Raw genomic sequence first — 26,290 nt, 5'->3', positions numbered from 1 at the left:
ATATGTAATTTATATCATATATATTGTTTATAAATATATATATTTATTATATGTTATATATAATAAATATATAAACTATAAAATAAAACAATGAAAATCCACTTGAGTTTGTTCACCTTCAAGCTCTGGGTGTTTATCTATTTTTAAGCGCCACAGTCTTGACTTTACCTTCTTTCCTTTCCCTCCTGAGCAGTGGTGCTGTGTCTCCATAAGCCAGTCCCCATCTGGAGACAGGATTTCTCCCAAAGAAGCTCTTTTTCTCAGCCTTATTGCTGGCACATGGTGCCCTGCTGTCTACACTATTTATAATTATTTTCTCAAGTGAAAAATTACAGGATGACTCAGCAGCCTGTTTTTTTTTCAAGTTTCAAACTATTTGGAGTCACAATAATATATGTACCCAAAACAAACTAAACCATTCATCTCAAGAAGGCAAACACATCCCAAGGATTCTACTTTTATAAGCCCTTAAAAAGAGAAGTATCACAAACCAGGTTTTAGCACTTGATCAAATCTACCAATTTGAATTTTTATGCTAGTAATGTTCTCACCAAACTTTCTTAGAATTTTCAAAACATCTCTCCATGTGTAAGACTCACTAAAATGAATGTGTGGAAATAAAACCACACCTGTGATACTAGCTACTCAGGAGGCTGAGATGTGAGGACTGAGGTTCAAAGCCAGCCTCAGCAGTAAAGTCCATAGACTCTTACCTCCAGTTAACCACTAAAAGCCAGAACTGGAGCTGTGGCTCAAAATGAGCACTAGCGTTGAGCACAAAAGCTCAGGACACTACCTAGGGAACATACACAAAAGTGATGTTTGTGAAGATGCAGACTTGTTAGTATTATTGTCTATATGTAGTCTCTTGGTCACAAGGTGCTTCAGAGGTCCGTTTTTACATAATTAATCATGATCTTGTGTTCAGATGTGTAGAATTACTAATTGCATATGATGCTAACATTGATCATGCTGCTGCTGGAGGACTGACACCTCTCTACCTGGCCTGTAAACATGGAAACAAAGAATGTATTAGACTCTTGCTTGAAGCTGGTTCTGACCGAAGCGTAGAAACTAGAGTAAGTATTAGTTCTTTGTTATTTTTTCTATATCTAGTGTATATAATTTATAATATGTCTATAAACTGTTGTTAGCAAAACAAAATACAATCAGCTGTTCATATCTATAGTCCCACATGCACAGAATTAACCAACTGCATGTAGAAAAGAAATCTTTTTCAAATTTTTCAATTATCTTTAAGTAGTTAAAGAAAATAACAGAAGAGGAACCATTGAGCACAGCCATTTATGAACACGGTGCATCTTGATCAGCATCACCACCTTCAACATTCTTACCTTCTATAGATCCATTTCCCTTACTTTTCTTAATTTTGTGGTATATACAGCAAATTTATAGATTTATTCTCCTTATCATTGTTTTCTAAACAATATATATGCTGTTTATGTATAGGCCTTTATATTGTATTAGTCATTATAAGTAATCTAGATATGTTAAAGTATAGATATGGGCTAGTTATATGCAGATAGTGCTCCGTTTTATATCAGAGACTTGAGAATATGTGGCCATAAACCTTATAGGTTGAGTTCCTGAAAGTAGTATGCACAGAAAATTAGGGATAACTGTACTCATGAGGTTACTGTTGGGAATGATGGTACATGCTTTTAGTCCTTAACATCTGGGTGATAGTGGTAGAAGTATTATGAGTATCAGGCCAGACCAGGTTACACAGCCAGACTCTATTCCCTCCCGCCCCCCCCCCCCCCAAAGAAAAGGAAAGGAAGAAGGCAGAGAAAAATATATGGGCTACTTAGGTTTGCGTTGCTTTGAGGATTCTGGATTTGCAAAGGGTCTTAACTCTGTTTGATTATCCTCCTCACGAGTTGAAAGCTCTGTCCATTAGCCTAGCCATCCACTCAGCCTCTGAGCCTGAGATGATCATTCTCTTCATCAGAAAAATAAACACTGCATCCTCACTATTTTTACAATTAGGGAAAAAAGCATTTATTCTTTCGACATATAATACTCTTAAGATCCTGGATTTTCTTAACTTCTCCAACCAGAACTATTAGTTCATGATACCCATATGTAAACATTTTTCTGTTGAATCTTATTACTGGAGATTTTTTTAAGTTCTCCTTTTTAGTTTTCTGAAAAACCATAAAATAGTTTTGCATACCATATTTAATCTAAGAAAATCTATTGTATTTATATATACTTACAAGATTATACCTTATTAATGAAAAACCAGTGGAATTTATCAAACAGAATGAAAAGTAAGTAATAGCAACATAAAAATGTAAGTTAAATTTTGTATGATACAACATAGAGATCCATGCTCTCAAAACAGTTATTGATAAGCTGACCAAAATCTTTACAGAAGTGGAGATATAAACAATATAAATGATAATCGTTTTTTCTTTAAAAATTTTCTTATTATCTTCAAGTCGTTGTACAAAGGAGGTACCATATAACAAAGCAATTTAAAAGTACAGTGCATCTTGATCAGTGTTACCCCCTTTAGTAATTCATTATGTTTGTACCTCTAATGAGAAAGTACCAAAAGGGAATAAAATAATGAAAGATTTTTTTCTAGAAAGTCTATGTGGACTTTGCAATATGTTAGGAAAGGTCAAAAGCACTTACGTTCAGGGAATCTGCATAGGGCTAACACCCAGGTATTGGTGTTCACAGACCAATAATAAGCTATGAAACGTCCCTTCTACCTGGAGCCAGAAGACTGTGCTCATTGTTCAGTGTGTCTTACAAGTGGGTTTGATTGACATGAGATTTAAACTAGAGAAAAACCCACAGTATTAAGGGTCAACTTTAGCAGGTGATCAGATAACATAACCGAAACTTAAGATGAGTTCCCAATAATGTCTACTTTTGTTCTTCCACCTCATTAGTTTTTTAAAGTGCTGTATGTAGCTCACCAAAACATATTTCATGTCCTGAAATGATGCATGAAAATTATATCAAAGAGAATATAAAGGAGGAGGGAAAAGCCAAAATAACAAAAAAATTTTTTAAAACAAATGAAGATGAGGACCTGTATGTAAGCATTCCCATGTTTATATCAGAATGAGAGATAAGAAGGTTTTCCCTAGATCAGAGCTTGCCAAACTCAAGTTTGACCAACCCTCTTGGTCACCTGGTAACTCTTTTAAAGAGGCTTTTCCCCAGAGTTTCTGACCCAGTTTATCTGTGATGAGGCTTAGAATCTATACTCCTCATGGGTTTTCAGAGTGCACTGAGTCTGCTATTCTGGACAATACATGCAAACACTGTTGCTCTGGGACCTCTGTTTTTACACTATAGTGGTGTAACAGAGGCTCCAAAATAATGTACTTTAGAAAATAAACCCAGTGAAATTCTCTAAGCTTGTAATCATCAGTATTCCTCTACAATTACAGAAGTTTCAACAGAGCCCACTGACACCAGATCACTTGGCTTTGTTTTATCTGTATATCTACCTTTTTTTCCTATTTTCTAGAATTTTCTTCTAGAATGGTTAGTGTAAAATTCTCAGATTATTAGTTGGATCACTATTTGGTAAGTACAACTGATTTGTTAATAGTATTCTAATATACTACTAATAACATTATTGTCGCATATATTTTTTAAAATCTCCTTAGGCTGAAGTTCATTCATTTCCTTTCACTGGCCCCCAGCTGTGACTAAAGTTCATTGCCTTTTAACATATTAAATGGAGATTTTGGGGTTGTCATGTATAATAGATATGGGCCTGGGCAACATATTCTCACTCCAGATGGTTAACTGTTAAGTAGAAATAAAAACAAAGTGAAGCATGAGTCATAGCTGTGGGGAACATGGTAGCTGATGGAGATCAGAGAACTTAGCTCATCAGAGATAGGACTAGAATGCCTCCTTTTCCAAACTCAGTTGTTCAGGAAGATTTTAAATAATACTGTTCTCAACATTAGTGTTGTAATCATCCTTTCTCCCTTGGTCATTTTATTTTCAGGATGGCTGGACACCAGTTCATGCAGCTGTGGATACTGGTAATGTGGACAGCCTCAAGCTTCTGATGTACCATAGAGTGCCAGCTCGTGGGAATTCTTTGCATGAGGAGGAGCCCAAATTGGGTTTCACCTTGGAAGGAGGGGAAGAAAGCCCTGAAGACTCATCCAAGCCCGTGGTTCCTGCAGATCTCATCAACCATGCTGACAGAGAGGGCTGGACTGCTGCCCATATCGCTGCTTCCAAAGGTTTTAAGGTTTGTCATTTACCAGCTGGCCTTATTACATCCTTGTGACTTGATGAGTGATAGTTACTTTTTATTGATTGTGTGTATTCTTACTGAACAACTGGAGACTGAATGATACCATGCAGATGATGATAAACTACTGGCAAAAATGGACACTTCTTTCTATCTGGTAGATATGTGGTCAAGGGTACAAGAGATTTATAAAATGATATTATGTTTAGAGTTCTTTCTCAAGGAAAATGAGAATAATTTTAAACATTTTGCTTCATTTACATTTTGGAGGAAAGGACTGATAGCAACTTAATCCATAGGGTTGTTCCTTTTCACTACTCAGTTCGTAACTCAGTTACGAGTTACGGCAGGGAGGGGATTCATGCCTGTTCAGCAGAATGCTTAATCCAGACCTGATCCTCCACTGCCAAACTTGCGCAATACCTGTTTTCTCGCTAGTTCTATGTTATCTACAGGGAACTCTATATTTCACTCTAAGTATATCAATTGTACGTTTTTAAAGAAATGGGAGAATAGTAGGCCATTCACTCATACTATTACATAATTTTTGAATGTAAGACATTGTGTTTATTAACATTTACAGAAATCTTTTTGAGGGGTACTGGGGCTTGAATTCAGTACCTCATTCATATTCTTGCTCAATGTTTTTGCTCACATATGGTACTCTACTTCTGGAACTATGCCTCCACTTCCGACTCTTTTATTGGTTATTTGGAAATGGAAATCTCTGATATGTCTGTGGGGCTTCAAAACTAGGATCCTTAGATCTTAGCCTCCTGAGAAGCTAAGATTATGTCATGAGTCTTGGGTACCCTACCAGAAATAAGTTTTGCCATTAGATAGATCTGAAACCAGAAAAAAAAGTTACAGGTTACAAGTATAGGAAAAAAGGGAACAAAACTTGGATAAAGGTAATAGACATGGCATTGGACCAGTGTAACAGTGCAATGATTGTGTAAAACTGAAAGACATTACACATACTTCAAAGAGCATAGTTGCAGGAATGGTTAATGGTTCATTCTGGAGGGGATGGAAATTATTCCAGTGATTTTGCAGATCACTGGAGAGGAAATCAATTCAGGTGAGGGAGAAGTAAAAATGGAGACACAGACTTGGTGACAGCTCCAACTGAGCTAATAAAGAGTCGTGGCAAATGAAACTAGTATGGGTTTCTGAATATAGGCATGGGGGCCTTCAGTAACAATTTAATAGTTTGATTTCAACTTACTAATGAAAGCACAGCCAGTGAAAGCAGGGTAATATAACTGGCCTACAGTTTAAAGTAATTAATTTAACAACAGCATTTGGAAGATTAGAGAGTATGAATACATTGGTGGAAGAGAAAGAATAAAGGCTAGAAAGTGATAGCAAAAAAAGTCAGTGGAAATCATAAAGGGAAATAGCAGACTAGACAAGTCCAAAGAGTAATTGCAGAATAAATATGGGAAATGAAGTTAGTGAATGAGCACATATTAGTGATATTCCAGGAAAGAGAAAAAAAATCACTGTGACCAGGGAGATGGACTGTGGTTTTAGATATATTGAGGTTAATGCTGTGATTTGTTCAATCTAGATGGAAACACCTGAAGATGTATTGGGGCTCATGATTGAGTAACAACTTCCTGTAATTATGGTCTACTTTGGATCTTTTCAGTTTTTATTTCCATTTTTAAAAAGTGAAAAAATAGCATGATTTCAACTTAATGCTTGTAAGCAGGCTCTCCCCTCCTACTTTACTTCTTAGAAAGTATACAAAATTCTCAAAAATATGTATTTGTGTATGTATATATATACATATATATACACACACAAACATCAACAGATATATACACACACACACATATATATTTAAATGGAATACAGTGACATTTAACATAAAAATTATTAGGAGACAAAATGGAAACCATGAACAGTTTAAATTTGAAATGCACAGTTAATATAGGACTGTGAATCTCACTGATGGGGAGATGCATGTAGGGGGTAGTTTGTAAGCCACTGATAAGGAAATCTCTGTAGTATGAGATATTAATGACAGGAATGGATTGTTGAGGAACTCAATCTAGAGACAAAGAAACAACAAAAAAATCATCAATGTCCCTAGTTCTGTGCTCTGAAGTTACTGTTCAGTAGGAAAAAAGTGGGTTTCTGTTGCGCTTTTTCATTATGAACTTTCTTTTCGTTTTGATTATCAAAATGAAGGTTCTCTGTGTTCTGTCATCCGATCTTTGACAAGTCAAGTTCCTGCAACAGAACTAAGTTAAGGACATCATCTACATTTGAACATTTCTTTTATTATACAAAATTCCTATACCCAGAGCTCTTTCATTATTTAGTTTTTTAATTTTTGAGGTTTTCATCTATGATAGGTAGCACTTCTAGTTTATCTTCCAAACTGGTTATTTCCTATCAACATACTCTTTCTTAGTGTCTTATCTCTGGCTTGTCGCAGACATGGAATATTGAATACAAACTTCTTTTTTCCTCTGTTGCCAGAATACTCTCCCTTCCTTACTTCCCTTCTGACTACATTCTAACAAGTGTTGAGCTCCAATCCTAGCAGTTTCCTCCTATTTTTAAAGTGTTCCTCCTGTTTTTCAGATTTAACTGCGGTTCTTTTTTTTTTTTTTTTTTTTGCCATAACCAGTCTGAAACAGATAGCTTCACACTGACTTTCCATCTGTCTTTTAGACATGTGTCCCCAGAATTCTAGAGATCATCATTAGCAGGCCTCCCGCTGTCCTCTTGTCAGAATGTATCTGTCCTTTTGCTACCCTTAAGTCATTCTTTCATTGTGCTAAGATTCTAGTCTGACTGATGCACTGTTAGTTTTTAGCCCTTTGAAAATCTGTCATCTTTTTCTGTCACTTTTTTACAACTACTCCACTTCCCCTGGAGGCCTAGAATACAATAAATATGTTCAGAAATCAATAGAGGCTCTAAAATGTGGATTCCTTCTTCCTAGTTCATGGCTACAAAAAGAACCAAGAAAATGGGAGTCACTGAAGTTTTTCCTTGGCACAGAATTGTGTAACTGTTTGCCTAGTGGTCCAGTGCTGCCTATACTATTATTCCAGTATAATTATTCAGTGTCCTCTACATATTACTCTTAAAAGCATCTCAGTTTGGACAGTTAAATGGTAGACCTATTGATGATCATATTCACTTTTGATCCCATCTGACAGTTTTCACCTGGGTGTATACTTGGGCTCCGATGTATAAGCCCTTTGGCCAGTCTGCTATACCTCTTGATTTTCCTCTTTCAATCTCATAACATCACTATACATATACATTTGTGTTTAGTTGTTCCTTCTTCCTAAGTTAATGAATTCGAAGGATCAACATGACTAATTTTTTTGCCTTCTGTGTGTGTGTGTGTGTGTGCGTGTGTGCGCGCGTGTGCCGGTTGTGGGGATGGAACTCTGGGCCTGGGCACTGTCCCTCAGCTCTTCAGCTCAAGACTAGCACTCTACCACTTGAGCCACAGTGCCACTTCTAGTTTCCTGGTGGTTTATTGGAGATAAGAGTCTCATGGACTTTCCTGCCTGGGCTGGCTTTGAACTGAGATTCTCAGATCTCAGCCTCCTAAGTAGCTAGGATTATAGGTGTGAGCCACTGGCACTTGGCTAATTTTTTGCCTTCTTAAGTGAACGCTGCACATGCTGTCCCCTGCATCAAATCACAGCACTGCCTTGGACATCCTCACTTTATGCCATCTGGATGCATCTGGGTCCTGCCACCATCTGCCCATCTTCAGTCTCCTGAAGATGTCGTGAAAGTGCCTTTCTAATAAGTGAGTGTGGTGCTATAACTTACCCACCTTCCATCTTCCTAACACTCTTTTCACTCTCAGGCTAAGGCATAGACCCTTATGATAACCCAACCACTACGGGTGCCTCAGTCTACCTCCACTGATGTACGTGCTCTCTTCACCTTTGCTAGCATGTTGAACGCTGAATTGGGCATGAGTGGCCCCTGTGCAGATGCCCTGTGCTCTCTCCCCTCTCCCTGGCTTTGTATCTGCTGTTTTTATTACCATAAATAGTCTCTCCCTCTGTCCCAACTCTTCTGTGCCTGGAAAGCATCTCAGCTGCAACCTTGGTCACAGGTTAGGTGTTCATGTCACCGCACTTTGCTTAGAGAGCTTGTATGTGATTGTGATTTTTTTATGTGCTTCTTCCATCTTGTGTATCCTGCTCCCCACAGTCTCTAGTCCACTGTTTGCACAGTGCATAAATTATACCATTGCAGTTCCTTCCTAGTTAGTCTCCTTCCCATTTCTCTCTTCCTTTCTATGTGCACCGATGGGCTTTTAGAGCAGAGCCAATCAAGGTACTTTCTTATTCAGATATCTCCTCGGGCCTGCAGAAGAGCTCCAACTGCTGTACCTCCCACCTAATTCCAGCCCACTTCATCTTCGGCCACTCAGCCTTTATCTGCTGTCTGGCTTCTGTCATTAGATCTTGTCTTAATGGCTGTAAAGCAGCAGTTACACTCTCACCCCAGCATTGTTCTCAGCACTTAGCTGAGCTTTATCTCTGCAATTACAAACAGATTTTACTTTTTTGTCTCTGTCCAGTTTCAGGCTCTTGGCTTGGTTCCTGCTTCACTTTGATTTTCTTTCTAGATCTTTGTACTTCATGTTTCTACTTAATCACCTTGACTCCGGCACTAAGGCTGCTTATCCCTCAATTTCTCTTTTGCCCTTTCTCTAAATAATAAAGCCATATATCTCTTCTCTGGACCCACGGTTTGCCAACAGAAAGACTATTCCACAGCTATTCTACAGTTACTGGCCATGAACCTAAGTTCTGGAAAATGGCATGTGGTGAAAAATGAAGCTATTTCTTAAGTCTTTATTTATACCCTAAGTAAACTTATCCATTTCGATTCTTGGTTAGGACCCCCTGCTCAGATCCCCATGATAAATACGACAGCATTTTTCATCAATCCCACCCACCAGGAAAGAGATGCCTTTCTTCATCTTTCTTCTGAGTCCACCACAAAGTAAAAAATTACTGTTGTCACATCTATAGTCCCCTTTTGTTACTTAGATAAATACTCCCCAAGCCTCCCATCCATGGCACAACTGGGAGGTGGTAGAAGCTTTAAGAGGAGAAGCCTATTGAGAAATATTCTTGTCTTCTGGAGCATGATCGTGAAAAGGTGCTTAAGTATGTTACTCATGGACTTGTAATGAGATCTAAATAGTCATTGAGTCAGTTATGCGCTATACAACATTTCAGTCACTAGTGGACCTTAAGGGACCTTGAGGGTGCCATAAGATTGTGTGGCCCAGTGGCATTGTAGGCATCTTAGTTTCTAGAACATTCTATGGTGGTCTACAATAGGAAATCACCTAACCATTTCTCTTTGTCATGCAGTATATGACTGTTCTTGCAATGTGTCAGAACTGTGCCTGGAATATCACAAGTACTCAAAATGGTTGCCATCGTTGTGTTGAGTAGTAGTGAGGCCAGTTTTCACCAGCTTTGGGTCCTCCAATGAGCCAGCACAGCACTATAGAATTTGCCCTTGTAGTAATACTTGCATATTCATTCTCCTCATAGACATGACATTTCACATTTATTTCAAGACAAAGTCACTGCCTATATTATTGCTAATTTCCCTATTTGAGTATAATAAAGATTATTATTGAAGGTTAAAAATTAGTCTTAATTCACAAACTGTACAGACTTTTGCATTTTGTCACTTGTTTTTTCATTTGAAGTAACATCAATTAACATTATTTTGAAATTGGCAATATTTATGTGTTGTAATACTTCTTCAGTAAACTGGCTAGTAATGCTGTTTTCTAAGTAATGATGGTGATTTTGATCTTAGTAAATTGTTATACTATAGAGAAAATCTACAGCAAGATTGTAGAAGGCTTTACTAACTGCTTAGTTTAATTTCTTAGTTTAATGTGTGTGCGTGTGTGTGTGCACATGTGTGTGTGTATGTGTATGCATGTGCGTGCTGGAAAAGACTTTGGTTCTTTGTTCCTTTTAATTGAGTGTGGTCTGCTCATGTTTTTCTTCTTGTTGATATAATGGAGTTCCAAAGTCAATATCCTGATGTGACATCCTGCTATTAAATTATTTTAAAAGTATGCATTTGTTCACACATACATACATATATTTCTCTTATTTTTCATTTGGAAAATTAAGGCAGACTATAGTCCTTGAGTTCACAGTTTCTGACTTGTTTGGAATGATTTCTTCAAGCATTCTGGTAGAAGAAAATATTAAAATTAGAAAGAAGCATAGCTTCAGTATCTACTAGACATGTATTTTTCACATATACTCTCAGTTGACATGATAGTCATATTTTTCATATTTTAAAAAAAAGCAGCATAAGATCTTGAATACAAATGTGCTTAGAAGGATTTGGGGCAGAACTGTTGTAGTTGAGCACCCTGCACTAACCTTATCAGAAAAGCCAATGGCAGTCGAGAACTCAGCAAGAAGCATCCAGTTACATGTACCATAAGTCTTGCTGTTTTATAACCACCACATTACCTCTCTCTGCTGAAGTCGTCATTCTTTAAAAAAAATTTATTTTAGAGATACTGTACAGAGGGGTTACAGTTACATGAGTAAGGTAAGGAGTACATTTCCTATTGAGCATTGTTACCCCCTCCTTCATTTTTCACCTATTCATTCTTAATTTCACTTGTCAACTGATTGAGTAACAAGCTAATCATTTATTATTTGAAACCTAAGAGTCTTCTGTGAGAGCACTGACTCAGTGAAATGAAGCATTCTCTGGGCTAGACCTGAAGCTCCATGGTAGAGTGCTTGTCTAGTGTGAACACAGAAAGCCTTGGGTTCCATCCCCAGCACCAGAGAAATAATTAGAGCTAGATAATGAAGCAGCTGGATCTTACTTTAATAAATCAGAGCTCAATTTTTATATCATAGTTGCTAGAATTGAAGTAAGATTTCCATCTGTGAATTCCTTCCTTCCTTCCTTCCTTTCTTCCTTCCTTCCTTCTTTCCTGTCTTCCTGCCTTCCTGCCTTCCTTCTTTCTTCTTTTGCCTTCCCTCCTCCCCTCCTCTGCCCTCCCCTTGCCTTTCCTTCCTTCTTATTAGGCAAGAAATATGCCACTGAGCTACATCACAAGTCTTCTTTTGGAGATAAGGTCTTGGTATATAGCCCAGGCAAGTCTCAAACTCTTAATCCTCCTGCCTCCACCCTTACAAATGCTGGAGTTATAGGCATGCACCACCAAGCTGTGATTTCTTGATTGTGTTGTCACAGGCAGTTGACTGGATGCTTGCTATCTGACTCACTTGGGTAATAATGTATAATATTGCTTTTTGTCATTACAGAACTGCCTAGAAATCTTGTGTAGGCATGGAGGTCTGGAGCCTGAAAAGCGAGACAGGTGCAACCGAACTGTGCATGATGTTGCCACTGATGACTGCAAGCATCTGCTGGAGAATTTGAGTGAGAGACATTCAAAGCTTTTCCTTCACCCTTTTTCTACCCAGTGGGATCCCTGGGACACTAGGAAAAATATTCATGCAACTACAATTTTCTTCACCTCTTAACTTCTTTTAAGTTTTAGCTGCTGCTGCTGCTGAAAAAAAAAAAACCCAAACATTTTATTGATTGTAACTCTTTTTTTCCACAGAACTATTAGCATTCAAATACTGCTAGGTCTTTTTTTGTTGTTTTGTACTGACTGACTTAGGAGAGCAGTCTAAAGAATGATTGCCTTTTCTTCTTGCTTAGATAGTCTTTCAAGCTATTAGACTGCCAGGTGAGAAATCCCTGCTGTGTTTTCTGTATCCACTGATCATATGAACCAAGCAAGTGGGTTGCCTACTTCTTTCTGTAGATAATTGATGAACTTTTGAGTCCCTTCCAACATTAGAGTGTATCCTCTTCAGCACATTTTATGAAAGGCTTGCTTGTGGGTTTATGAATATGGATTGCTTAGTGATACAAAATGTTGTCACTTAAATTGGTTATCACCCAATTCAGCTGTTTTACCACCTAGTTCAGTAATCCAGCATTAAGATATGCAGAATTTTGAAAGTTAAATAATGTTTTAACCTACAATTTTATACATTGATTTTTATTCTGTGTGTATAATAATACATTAATGGAAAGATGTGAGTCATAGAAATTCTCTTTACATCTAAAATTTTGACTATAAAATGGCTTTCATTATCAATAGAACCCAGCTTTTAAGGCTTTAAACTTTTGGATCTCTATTCATTGGAATCTTCATTCATCAGAAGCAGTCCTTACTAAATAGCATTTCTCTATGATACTAATAATAGTGAGAGATTTCTCATCATCTTTTAGCTTTTTATTTTCATAGACTGAAATTAACCTAATAGTGTATCCAGTTTTCTATTAATCTGAAAACAGCTTTGCTATAATATAGTAAAAGTACACTTTTTGATAGTAAACATTTAAAAAGAATAATTATTGATAACTTGTTTATTGGATGTGAAACATAAAACTATTGGCTTTGGAGAAGCACAAGTGGAGAGCTGAATAGATGAGACAAAGAAGTGCATATAACGTTTAATATTAGATTTACTAGTTTGTTTTTGTAGTTGGTGGTAGTGCTTGTTGTTGGTGCGGTACTGGGTTTGAACTCAGAGCCTTGTGCCTGCAAGTGCACTACCACTTGAACTGTTCGCTCAGCCCTGTTTTGTTTTTGTTATTTTTCAAGTCTTGTGTTTTTATCTCAGGTTAGCCTGGACTGTGATCCTCTTATTTACACTTACTGCATAAATGAGATAATAGTCATGTGCCACCCTACCTAGCTTATTTTGATTGGGATGGGTTCTTACTGTTTTTGTCCAGAGTATCCTGAAACTGTGATCTTCCAAATCTCAACCATTTCCAAAGAGTGAGCCACCACTCCTGATGAATAGTAGAGCTTTTTTTTTGTTTTCCTTTGTTTGCTTTATTTTGAAATAAAGTCTGGCTGTGTGGCCCAGGCTTCCTCAAACTCTCAGGCTTCTGCTTCACCTTCACAAATGCTGGGATTATAAATGTGTGCCATTGTGTGCAGTTTTCATTGTATATGACAAGTGAAGAAGAACTAGTTAGATTCTTGACAGTGCATATGATTTTCATGGTGTTTTAGAATGAGGTAGGCAGTTCTGCGAGGGAGAAGTTAACTTCTAAGACCAAGCATTAAGAAGTTTGCATGTCTCAGCACTCAGGAGCCTGTTCAGGAGGATCATGTGTTCATGATCTAAGGTATATAGTGTACTTGAGGCCAGCATGGGCTACGTATCGTAAATATTGTCTGTCAACAAACTAAAGAAATCTAAGCAAAAATACAATGGGGATCAAAAAGAGAAAATGTGTCTGAAGTTGGATCAAGACAATAATGAAGGAAGTGGTACACATTGAAGAGAAGGATGGATATGTCCAAAAGCAAGGATTAAAAAGACATTAAGAAATAGAAGACTGACATGAGGAACCTAGATATAGTTTCTGTCTCAGACATTGGCACAATTTGGATGATTTGGGGAAAAGTCCTTATACCTAGACACCATACTCTTCTTTAAAGTCTGCTTCATCTCAAGCTAAGTACTTAGTCTTTCCTGACTCAGTTTGTTGTCTGTCACCAGGAGTTCATAATTACTTACACCTAGCAGCAGAAGTGTGGATAATTTGTTAGTCTCTCTAAGACTTATAAGTTTGAAAATCTCATAGAAGGAAAAAAGGAGGATATTGTTTAGATGAAAATATGACTTCCCTAAGACCTACAGTAGAAGCTGAAATTTACTACAGAGATAGTCCAGATGAAAAGAATGTATCAAAAATCCCATCTATCTTCAGCATGTTTTTTTTTTATCCCTTGCCTCAGTTTATAAGCAAAGCTGCTCTTGCACATGTGTGCCAGAACATACAAAGATGTTAACTGGGATCTTGTTAGCAACAAGAGACAATTGAAAACATTCTAACTGGAAATCTGTTGTGCATTGGGTATGGCTAATCTTAAAAAAATAGAAAAGTTCACTCTTTGAAGTTCTCAAAAAGTACTTAAATATTGATCTATAAATCACTAGATACACTAGAAGTGTCCATGGAAAGAGAAAAGTTACAAAAGGATACATAAATAATACCATCTTGTATAAAATTTCCAAATGATAACACTAAGCCTATAGTTATTATGAGTACCTCTAAATGAGGTAGGTAGTTCAGGAGGAAGTGAGAAAATTAAAATGAGGATTGAAAAGCTAGACTAAGAGCCATAGAGTCTTTCCCTGTGAGCCAACAAGGACCTGGAGGCATTGGAGAGTGTAACCTTTCAATCTGCAGTGCTGGGAAAAGGAAGAAGGTGAGTGGAATATAGCCCAGGGTCAAGTCATATAAGGCTTTGACTTCCTTTTAACACAATCCTATGGGCAAATTTTGGCTTAGTCCTGAGTGTTGTCCAGTAAATGAGGAAATGAGAGATCAGTAATGAAGAAATACTTTCTTCCTATAGAATGCCCTAGAGGAGAAGGGATTATGACTGTTATCAAGTAGAGAGAAGGAAGACCGGAACTAACCAGGCCTGAGATCAAGCCTGGAGAAGAGGGGCATGGTTGTGTTAAGTCCTCAGTGTGGTATTAACCAACTGTGATACGTAGGGTGACAGAAAGGGATATTAAGGTCCAAGCCTAGACACACCTATTAAGAGAGAGAGAAAGAGAGAGAGCGAGAGAGCGAGAGAGAGAGAGAGAGAGAGAGAGAGAGAGAGAGAACATGCACTAATGACTCACAAAGAACAACTAGAAGAATTTGGCAGGAAGAAAAGTCAGAAAGCAATGATGTAAACAGGTCTAAAGGTAGAAACTTTCTGAGAGGAAGTAGTTAAGGGTTCCATTTAAAAAGTAGAGTCATTTCTACTTGACAATTAGGAAATTGTGAGTTACAGGGAGAGAAATTTCTGGCAGCTCTGTAAGCAGAGGCTTACTGTTTTAAATTATGAATTATGTGAAGAGGTAGTGGAAAACACAGTTGTAGATTCCTACCCTTTAATGTATTTATTGGGCAAATAATTACTTAGTTCCCAAATGTGCCAGTGACTACCTTAGCCACATGGGATACATCAGATATTTTTAAGACTGTCATCACAAAGCTCTTATTCTAACACTACAAGAAATGAACAATAAATGTAAGAAATCTCGATATTATGGTATTGTAAAGTGGTGAGATGAGCCATGACAGGAACTAAAGGATATTGTGAGGGAAGGTAGCTTTGCATTTTTCAATGGTCATTGAGATAGCTTTACTGGTAAAACATTTAAGCAGACTTGAAGGAAATGAGTAGGGATGATGTTTAGATATTTTGGTGGGAATATCAAGTGGGAAGAGCCATTAAGGTCAGAGGTGCTGTCCAAGGAGCTTCAAGATGGGCAAAATTATTTGGTTCAACTCAGCATGGAAAGCAAACAGGAAAAGAGGATTGGGTGGAGACCTGATCTTTGTGGAATTTATAAATCATTGTGAAGACTTAAAGTAGCCACACTGGTGACTAGTGTGATGTGTGTTTTAACAATCACTAGTTGTTTGACCAAGGATAGACTGGGCAGATCAGGACCATCTCCAAGGACATGACTAGTATCCCATGTGATGTCTCAAGGTAATGTCTCAATCTAGGATTGTAGCAGATCAGGTGTAGTGAGGAGTACTCCAAGTTCTGAAGATGCAGAATTGAGGCTCAGTAGAACTTCCTGATGGACATGAGAAACCTAATGGCAAGGGAAATCATGGATAACTCCCAACACCTGGCAGCCTGGGGTTACCATCACCAGGGAAAGAGAAAGCTGTTAAGGTTGAAGCAGGCTTTGCTAATGAACAGCAAGACTGGGGATTTTTAGGTGTATGAATTGAGAGGCTTGTGAGGCCATCTGACCCAAGTCAGCAGGAAGTGTGCAGATGAGGATGAACTGGGAGTAAAACACTGAGAATTGGCATTCAGTTGCTGACATTTAAAATTCGTGGAACTTGATAGGATCACTAAGGGAGTGAACACAGAAAATAATTATTCTAAACCACTGCCATTAGAAACTCTGGAAAAAGTAGAGGGAAAAGGAAAAAATATGAAAGGAAAGAGCCAGCAGTGAAGTGTGGGAAATCAAGTAGCACTCTGTCACCATCTAGAGAGGTCACTTAGGTCAGATTCTGTTGATAACACAACCTACAGTTAAAACATGGAATGATAGTTAGCTGGCTGAAGGAAAAAGGCATTTTATAAAAGGATTATTAAAGGACACACCTTAAAACATTTCATTTCAGCATTAAATCATAAAAAATAATTCTTTCACCAACTTTTAGAAGGTTTTTAGTGTGCTTTTGCTAACTGAAATTCCTTATCTTTGAATAAAACATACCTTGAATGCCTCTCGCCCACAATTTCTAATGTTTGAGCATTTAACATCCTTTTCAAGCAAGCTAAAAGTAGTATCCAGAGATTATTTTTTCTAAGTTTGTATAGTTTTCTCATAGTTAATAGATGAGATTTTCACAACTCCATTGAATGTCTATGAAGTACTCAATTTAATTTAAATAAGAGTAAAGTCAATTCAATAGTATCATTTTATAGGACCATATGTACATAGCTATTGAGCCCTTATGATCTTCTCCTAAGGAGATCCTCCTTTGTTCTCACTGGGTGAATGTTTAGAGTGCTGTTTAATTAATCATGTCCAAATGTAATTATTTATCTTTTACTATCCATTGGGTTTACTTGTAGATTTATGGGCATGTCCTAAGTATTACAAATGAGGGAAACTCTCCAGCCTATGGTTTTTATTGTACTTTTTGTGGAGGGTTTTATCCCCTCAAACTCTCTCACTTTAGTTTATTCCTTTTGGCCTTGTTTTTATTTAAATTTTATTTTTTTAAATGCATAAACTGATGAAACCTAACTTTACTCTTTTTTAAAAAACTTTTATTGTAAGGGTGATGTACACAGAGGTTCCAGTTACGTAAGTCAGGTAATGAGTACATTTCTTTTTGACTAGTGATCTCCTCCCTCATTTTCTCCCACTTTCCCCTCTGAATCCCCCTCCCAAGTTGCAAAGTAAATTTTCAACATATTTTCTAGTGAGTATCATTGTTGCCTTGGTTCACCCTTTATCCCAATGTTTCTATGATTCTCCTTCCCTTCTCCAAATTAGATAAATAGATAAAAGACAAAAGGGCACAGAAATCAAAAATAATAACAGCAGGGAATAAACCAAAGCATCAAAAAAGGAAAGAAAATAAATAACTGCTAACAATACAGTAAAAAAAAAACTTCTTGTTTCAATTTCTTGGAGTTCATTTTGATTAGCATCATTTTATATGGTCCTATGCTATTGAGCTCTTTGTGATCCTATGCTAAGACTATCCTAGCCATAATGTTTTGAAGTTTTATTATAAAGTTGATGTTATGAAATTTTATTAAGTTCACTAATTATAGTAATGAGTTCAATGGGCATAGAAGATTTGTGGCCAAACACTAAGAAATTCTTAATAAACTTACGATTCACTTCACAAGAATTAGAAGTACATGGGGTGTTGCTGCCACCTTGGAGCCTCTGAGAGGGATTCAGAGCTTACTGACCCATGTTAGTGAGAACTGACTTGCTCACGACATTGTCTATAAACGTAAAAAGAATATAGAAAATTTAGTTAAGGAAGGGCTCTACTTTTCTCAGAAGTTTCTTTTTAATGACTTAGTGAAAGGAGTCAATGAAATTAAAAAGACTAAAAGATACAAGGAAAGAAAGAGTTCATATAATATGCCCTTAAAGAAACTGAGAAGAAGTTGGGAGAGCGAAGTTTACTCTACTATAAGAAGATTCAACTTGATGTTATTTATAAAGAAAAACATATACATATAAATATTTATTTGTTTGTTTATTTGGTGGTTTTAGGACAGAGAGGGTCTCATTATATGGACCCTGGGCAGACTCAGTTTCAGCCTCTGAAGTATTGAGATTACAGGCATACACCACCATGTGAACCCTTTGTTTTATTTTTAAAATATTCAAATTTGTTTATATAATAACTCTGCTGGGGGATATTTTTCCCTACCAAATCTTTTTAAACTTCTATTTCTTTTATTTCTTTAACAGATGCTCTTAAAATACCCTTAAGGATTTCTGTGGGTGAGATCCCACCAAGCAACGGTGGCTCAGATGACTTGGAATGCGAGAATACCTTATGTGCTTTAAATATCCGCAAACAGACATCATGGGATGATTTTTCAAAAGCAGTGAGTCAAGCTCTGACAAATCATTTCCAAGCAATCTCTGCTGATGGATGGTGGAGTCTGGAAGACGTGACACTTAATAACACCACTGACTCCAACATTGGCCTCGGTGCAAGCAGCATACGATCCATCACTCTAGGTATCCACCATCCTATAATGAAGAGAGTGTTTGGTGTCTGAGTTCATTTCTGTTTGTGGGCTTCATAACGTAGTTTATGGATTAAGCACATTCAAAGCTCACATGTGGCAGCTGAGTACTCACAATGTAGCCATTACATAATGCAGCCTGTTAGTATAAAAATGCTTTTATGCCTCAAATAATAAAGAGCCCGAAAGCCTTTGATGAGGCTTTGTGATTACACTTGCTATTCTCAATAAATGCAAAAAACGATCCACACACACAGCTGCTTGCTAATGCACAAATTGTGAACACAGCTCCAAATCTGTCTTCAGGCTGAGCCAGGGGTCCTGCAGTTCATTTTCACCTTACCTCCAAGGTGAGGGTCCTGATAAAGTGGAGCTGGAAGACATGCTTTAATGAAGATGTATCCACATAGGATGGGTCAGAGTGAAAACTGTTGGTTTCTACTTGTTAGCATAAAAACAGACTGAACAGAATTTAGGAAGATATGATTTGCCTACTGAACAAATAAATGCTCTGTAAGTGTTTTCCCTCTTGGACAGGAGAACTAAGATCTATGAGGCACCTTCTTTGCTAGGTTTGTGCTGCTGGGTGCTTTATGAACAGTCCTTACCCAAGCTTCATTGTACAGCTAGCTAGATATTAGAGGATTTGCTTAGTTAGATAGCTAATGCTCAGAGCAGTCAGGAATCAAGTCATTTTCTGATAGGAAAGCTTGTGCACTTTCAATAGCCCCATGTTGGAAAGGAAAAGCATGAGGAAAAGGCAAGCTTTCAGAATTATCAGCTTCTATCACAAGGTCTTTTATCCTGTCTGCTTACTTGTGCAATCTCTGTGTGTCTCTGTATCTTTGTCTGTGTCTCTCTAATACACACACACACACACACACACACACACAGATTCCAATAGTTTTAGAGTAACTATACTTTTATGAGCCTTTGGTATATTATTAAAAGTATCATTATTGGACTGTTATGTTATTTTAAAAATAAAATTAGAAAAAGAATTCATAAATGATTACCAGATACACGATTTTCTTTTTCACACAGTGGAAATCATGGTTCTCAGATGGGTCTGCTACCTGCTCACATGCACCAAGCTTTGGCAAGAGGCTCATGAGTTCCAGGCCAGCCTGTACTACTATACACAACAAGCTTTAGGCCAGCCTGGGCCATCTAGTGAGATGCTGTCTCAAACAAACTGTGAGGATGCTTGCATGATTCTTAGCTCCTGGATTATACCCTCCCTGCCTGGAATCTAAAATTGGCTAGAAAGAGCCACAGAGATTAGATCATAAAGGCTTTGAGTACCAAAGTGTTCGGACTTCATGAAACAGGCATTTGAAGAATCATGGAATGGTTTTGAGACTTCAAACCTTTTGACTTCCAACAAAAATTTCTATAGGGAGTTTAAACCCTTGTGTGACCCTTTATGGGTTCCATAACGATACAGACTGTGGAGTCCTGAGAGTCCTCACAGAAAAAGAGCCTATGTTTTTGCAAAAAAGCCAAACTTTAATTTGTCCCTAACATTTTACTTCATCTTTTTTTGAACTAGGAAATGTGCCATGGTCAGCTGGTCAGAGCTTCAGCCAGTCTCCATGGGACTTTGTGAGGAAAGCAAAAGTGGAACAGGTCACCGTGCTTCTGTCAGGTAATGGTGTTCTTTACTTAGGTGAGGAGCCAAGTATTTTCCACTTCCTAAACCCCAGGTCTTTGTCTTCTAGCCACACACATGTGACTCCCTTGTGGAGTAACTGGATGTCTTCTGAAACATTTGATTTCAGGGAGCTAAACGCAGACACCATGTCTCTGACATCTGTCAGAGATGGATACCCTGCTTATGGGTTCCATTCTCCTTACATCCTTCATTAGAAACAACCCCGAGGCCAAACTGACATGTTGAGGGCAGAGTGAGAGACACTATTAAAAGAAAGATGTCTTTTGTTACTGTCAAGTACAGTGTATGTTTAGTGTAATGGTACAGGCTAAAACTCAGTAAGCACTTACTATTTAAAATTGTGTTTATATTTATAGTGTTGCACAAATAGAAACTCACTTAGTCCTCATAGCAACTGAATAAGATACATTTTTCTGTTTTTTTTTTTTATTTTCTATGTGAAATTGAGGCTCAGATTGGCTTTCTGACCTTACGTTTCGCTATGAGTGAGGCGAATATTTATGTCTAGTTTTATAACCTGATTTCTGAAGCACTACTGACTTCATGGATTTTCCATACTTGAGGATGGACTTAAAAAATTAGTCTCAACTAAAAGTTTTCTTTTGCTGTTTGAAATGTACTTACTGCAATTTTAAAACAAATGTAGAGAATCCAACATAGAAAATTCCTTCATTTTCAGTGATATTGGGGGAATGGCTGTGGTTGAGGTGGGCTGGAGGCCTAAAGGGAGACCATAGACTTGTATGTTAATATTGGCCAGGGCTAAATCTTTCTGAGGACCTGGACTATCTATAATAACTCTGGCTTGCGAACAATAAGATATTGAACCCAGCTATCAGCAGACACCAACCACAGAGTTGGGGCTGAAATCTGGAGGCCCTAGCTGTGATTGCTAGGGTACAGTACAAGTACAGCAGTATTTTCACAGAGGCAAAGCTACCCTGATGCTTCGTGGCCAAATGTCAGCACTGTCCACAGAAATTCACCAAAAAATACTTTTTTCCTTTTATCATAGGTTTGAATTCTTTCCCTCTATAAAATAAAAGAGTTATAAGGCAGAAGAAGTGGGAGCAGAGGAAAAGTTAATTTGAAAATAAGAGTAAGATGTCTGGGAAACTGAAGGAAGCCACTTAGCTACTGTTGGGTTGGTACAAGTGACAACCAGGACTCCTGGCTGGGAGGGCCACCTTATACTGTTTGAAGTACTGTCCACTTGCAAGGGCATGGGTTAGAATACGGAAAGAAGTAAGGCACCCAGTAATTGGTAAGCCCAGCCTCAAGGGTCCCTTTATTATAGCTCTTTTGGTTGGGTCACAGATTTCCTTACCCCAAGTTGGTCTGTTTCAGGGTCATTTCATCAGGTTTTTATCTGGTTTTATCTGGTTCCCTGACTCTTCAGGAAGAGGAGGATCTTGGGCAACCTATCTCTGCCCGAGGGTTCCCAGGAAAAGGAGGAGGTAGCACCCCCACCAGGTCTTTCCCCTTCTGTCTCTCTCTCTCAGGTTCTGTTGTGCTTTGATTGTGGATATTAAACAAAGAAGAGCCAACTTTTCTTCTGTGAATTTCTTTCTTTTAGGTCCCCAAGAAGGCTGCCTTAGTAGTGTGACATATGCATCCATGATTCCTCTCCAGATGCTGCAGAACTACCTCAGGCTGGTAAGTTGGCACTGCCAAGAGACCTTCACCTCCCATCCCTGTTCATCCTTACCCTGACAATTGTTTTTCCCAGCCCCGTCTCTGCCATCATTTAAGGCTAGAATTGTGTTCTCCTCCAGGAATTTGTTGCCTATACCCAGAGACCAGCAACTAACATAATTACTGATTTGGGAATGAGCAACTTGTCCTACTTTAACAAGGACTTACATCAAATAAATGATCATCAATAAGGAAGTGATGATCTGTACGTACCAAGATGTCTTACTGTGAACTTACATAATTTAATATGCTGACATTGGTTAAAATAGCTCCATTTTTATAAAACTAAAGTAATTAGAGCTTACACAGAACAGAAGTTTGCTTTTCTTGCATGCTATAAGCCTGCAGCAACTGAGAGGTCTGGGGAACGGGAAGAGGCAGGGAGGTGGACTGCTCCAGGGTCTCAGTTCCATCTCTGCTTCACTCTTCTCAGGATTTAGTTTACATCATTCGGTCAGGAGTCCTTTTTCCCACACCCAGTCCCTAGCCTCAGATAAGAGAGCCTGAAGGGCAAGCCTCCTCCTTCCAGGGATATTAAATATTTGTCTATCCTGCTCATCTCCCTTGGACTAGAATTTCAGATCGGACAAATCCAGAGCATTACAAACACACCCATTTGTTGGGCAACCATGTACCCTACTAACACACTAATGGGGAGAAGGATAATATAATTATGAAAAGAAATAGCAAAGTCTAGGTACAAAATGGATCAATGAACACTTTGCATGCAATAAATATTTCCTACATTCCAAGCAGTTATGCTAAGCATTTTATGTGTCTCGTCTTTTGTTTGTTTTCAAAACATCCCTATGAGGTAGTTAATTTCATCCACTTTTTTTAATGAGGAAACTAAAGTAGAGAGAAGCAACATGACTTACTCAAAGCCACACACTTAGCAAGTAAAGAAGCAAGAGTTATGTGGGTACTCGAGATACTGTGCTTTAGTGGATGAGCTTTATAAAATGATCAAATGGTCCTGAGAAGAATGAAGCAGAGATGGAACTGAGACCCTGGAGCAGTCCATCTCCCTGCCTCTTCCTGCTCCCCAGACCTCTCAGTTGCTGCAGGCTTAAGGCGCACAAGAAAAACACTAATAGTATAACATAACTGAACAGTTGATTTTGCTGTTTAGACAGCTTTAAAAAATGAGTTCAACTATAACTCTTTATACAAGTTGTTGAAGAGTGAATCGATGTTTTTGTGTTCATTCTTGATGAAAAGAACTATTCTGAGCCATTCCATTGATCTAGTTGACCTCAAAGTTAGGACTGGCTTTTTGTACAAGCAGCCTTGGTAGCCTGTATAGTTTCCAAAGTATCCCCTCTGGGAGGTGGTGGTCTTCACAGTCTGATATTTCCTTCGTTTATTTTTTTCTTTGCTATTTGTTCCTCTTTCCTCTAAGCACCAAAGTATACCTGAAGGAAATAGCTCATTCCTTTGCTTATGTGCAGGTTGAAAGGTGTGACCAACTGATTTTCATGAATATGAGAGCCAAGTTTCCTTTTCTTTCTTTCCCCTACCCAACACTATAAGCCAAGCAAGATTCTGGCCTAATGGCTTTGCATTTATTGGTTAAATGATGACATTGTCAACAAAATTATAACAATTTTAAAGATAGAGAGTGACTGTGTATTATAATATTTCATTCCATTAAGTAGAATAAATGCACTAGTGAGCAGTGTGGGAGAGTTGGTTCTATAGGCAAAGCAGGGCTGAAGAAAACAAAAACGTCAAGGACTAGAAGTGAATAGGTTGTTTTCTCTGTAAGGCAGGACAAGGAGACTATAGAAGAATAACTGGTCGTTTAAGGTCAGGATACTTTTCTATAAGGATTAAACAGAGGGCACTTTTATCATGCTGACTGAAAGTGCCCCATTTGGGAAACTTGGCTGTCATCTCTTGATTTCTCATGAGATCAGATAGCTTAGTTTTGGTTTAACAAAGTAGAATTTTAGTGTAGGTGACCTCATTTTGAGTTGTCATCTGGTTTTTCCAGGCCCAATTCAGGAGCCTGGTCTCCAAACATGACCTCTGTAATTTTTATTCAATAGATGATTAGAGCAGACAACTGTATCAAAACTGCACATTGCAAAGTGAATCCCTGCCCTAAAGAACAAGAAGAAAAATCTGTCACAAAAGAAAAAAAAAAAAACCTCAACATCAGCATCCACTGGTGAACCTAAAATGAAATCTTCAGTGAATTCTTAAATAATGCAAGTAGTTGTGTTGTATGTAGCACATATCAGATATCCTTAACACGTGTTCATCCTGATTATTTGATCACTGGTTTCATTACTAATGGTCAAAATAAATTAGCACTGTTTTTTTGTTCGAGTCTCAACTTAGTGATTATACACAAAGGACTTTTAAAACCTAAGAGGCTCACACCTGTAATTTCAGCTAAGTGGGAAGTAGTGATGGGGAAGATCTTAGATCAAAGCTAACCTAGCCAAAAATGTAGCAAGATCCTGTAGTATTTGATAAGCTAGCATGTTGGGCATGCCTATCCCATCTATACTGAAAGCCCTAAGTAGAGCTATGTACTGTCATACCTGGGTATTTTTGGCCATTGACCTATAACATTCTATCTCTTCATGAGGATCTTTCTTTGAACTGATTCTGGCTTTTATATTTTCCATAACTCCATGTATGAATCGTAAATTTCTTTTGAATTCTCTTTTCTCCTTTATATGTAGTCCATGGAGACCTCAGGAAATGATTAAAACTCTAACATGAAAATCTCGAGGTTTTTTTTTTTAAATTCCAAATGCTAGATGTTTAAAATTCTTGATCATTCATACATGCTAATGAACACATTCCATTAGAAGTCTTTTTTCATTTCAGTTATTACAGATGTCTTGTTATTTTTTGCTGTCTCATTAAATAATGTATAGTGATATTAACCCTCAAATTCTGAACAAAAAATACAATTGCTGAGAGTAATGGTTGAGACTACTGCAAATAATAGATATTGTTTGGATGAACTTTATGTGACTGAATTGACAGTAACTGCCACTATGGCTCTAAAATGATGAATAAAAGTCCTTTAAAAGTGTCAGAAGAGTTGGAATATAATTTCTAACTATAAAATACATGACTGACAGCTACCCCAATTTTTATAGACTCAGTAGAGCCTTTATCTTTCATCATCTTTGGAATTTAGTGTCTCAGCACAATCTGGTCAAAAACTGTCTCAGGGGAGTGGAAGCTTTCCCATGACAAGTGGAACACCAAACAAAGTTGAGATTTATTTCTTTAAAATTCTAGAAACCCCCAAACACATTACAAACTGCCGCATGGGCAGTAGTGGAGACCACAGCCCCTCTACTAAGCTCTGTTCTGCAGAGAAGCATTGTGGAGGATAAAAAGGAAAGAGTGGATGGTCCATTGTTGAGGTCACTTGTTTCCAGAATCCCTATGCCTCACAAAGCTCTAATTGACATGTGATGGGCTTCCTGAATAGGCTGTGAAGACAGAATAAAAGGGATTGGTACCAATTGTGATAACAAGGCCAGTGTCCCTTCACTAATAAGCAAAAATGTCACACTTACAGAGTAGGTAATTCTGGTAACTAGAAAACTTTCAAAGTTGAACTTCTTTATTTTATTTTAAAGAATAGACTTTCTTCAAATACAATTAAAACCTTTCCAACCACACTTCAGAAACCTGCCTGCTTCTATCTTTTGTGCCCTCTGGTGGAAGTATGGAGCATTAATGCAACAGAGAAATATAATTCAAACAATTCTTTGTGTGATGCAATTGAATAAAAATTAAAAGTTAGTAATAGATAAAACAAAGAAGAAATCACTAATGTAGTATGTACATTAGAATATATGTCATGGTAAATCTATGCATTTGTTTTTCTCTTTGCCTATGTAATTCCCTAATGTATTTATATTCTGACATAGTCCACAAAGAACATTAAGAGATGGAGACAACAGGATTGGGAAGGTAGCTCAGTGCTAAAGTGCTTGCCTTGCATTCATAAGGCCCTGTTTGATTCCTCAGCACCACATAAGCTGAAAAAGCCAGAAGTGGTACTGTGGTTTTAGTGGTAGAGCGCTAGCCTTGACCTGAAGAGCTGAGGGACAGTGCCCGGGCCCAGAGTTCAGTCCCCACGATGGCAAAAAATAAAAGAGAGAGAGATGGACAAAACAAAGGACTTTTCTGCTAGTGAATGGCCTTTGCAACCAAATTGTAAATTAAATGTTTTCTCTCTTGTGTTTTCTGAGAACAAATAAGATGTTGAAATCAAAGGCAACTTATCTGTGAAGTTGGGACTCTT

The 26,290-nt window shown here is 37.8% G+C and overlaps 1 protein-coding gene across 2 annotated transcripts in view; it reads left to right on the top strand.

Moving 5' to 3' along the window:
* Nucleotides 1-26,290, top strand: part of Cttnbp2 (cortactin binding protein 2) — a 117,229-nt gene that overhangs the window by 67,463 nt on the left and 23,476 nt on the right. For both annotated transcript variants that reach the window (XM_042696006.1, XM_042696007.1), the window contains 6 exons: nt 929-1,079; nt 4,007-4,258; nt 11,593-11,710; nt 18,352-18,627; nt 20,188-20,283; nt 21,887-21,966. In XM_042696006.1, coding sequence (XP_042551940.1) covers nt 929-1,079; nt 4,007-4,258; nt 11,593-11,710; nt 18,352-18,627; nt 20,188-20,283; nt 21,887-21,966 — 973 coding nt within the window. The remainder of the gene's footprint in view (nt 1-928; nt 1,080-4,006; nt 4,259-11,592; nt 11,711-18,351; nt 18,628-20,187; nt 20,284-21,886; nt 21,967-26,290) is intronic.

Source organism: Dipodomys spectabilis, unplaced genomic scaffold (genome assembly GCF_019054845.1).
Source record: "Dipodomys spectabilis isolate Male_0828 unplaced genomic scaffold, ASM1905484v1 ptg000197l, whole genome shotgun sequence".
NCBI classification, from domain to species: Eukaryota; Metazoa; Chordata; class Mammalia; order Rodentia; family Heteromyidae; genus Dipodomys; species Dipodomys spectabilis.
Note: the sequence above shows the minus strand (reverse complement) of the source record. Positions and strands in the feature narration are given on the sequence as shown.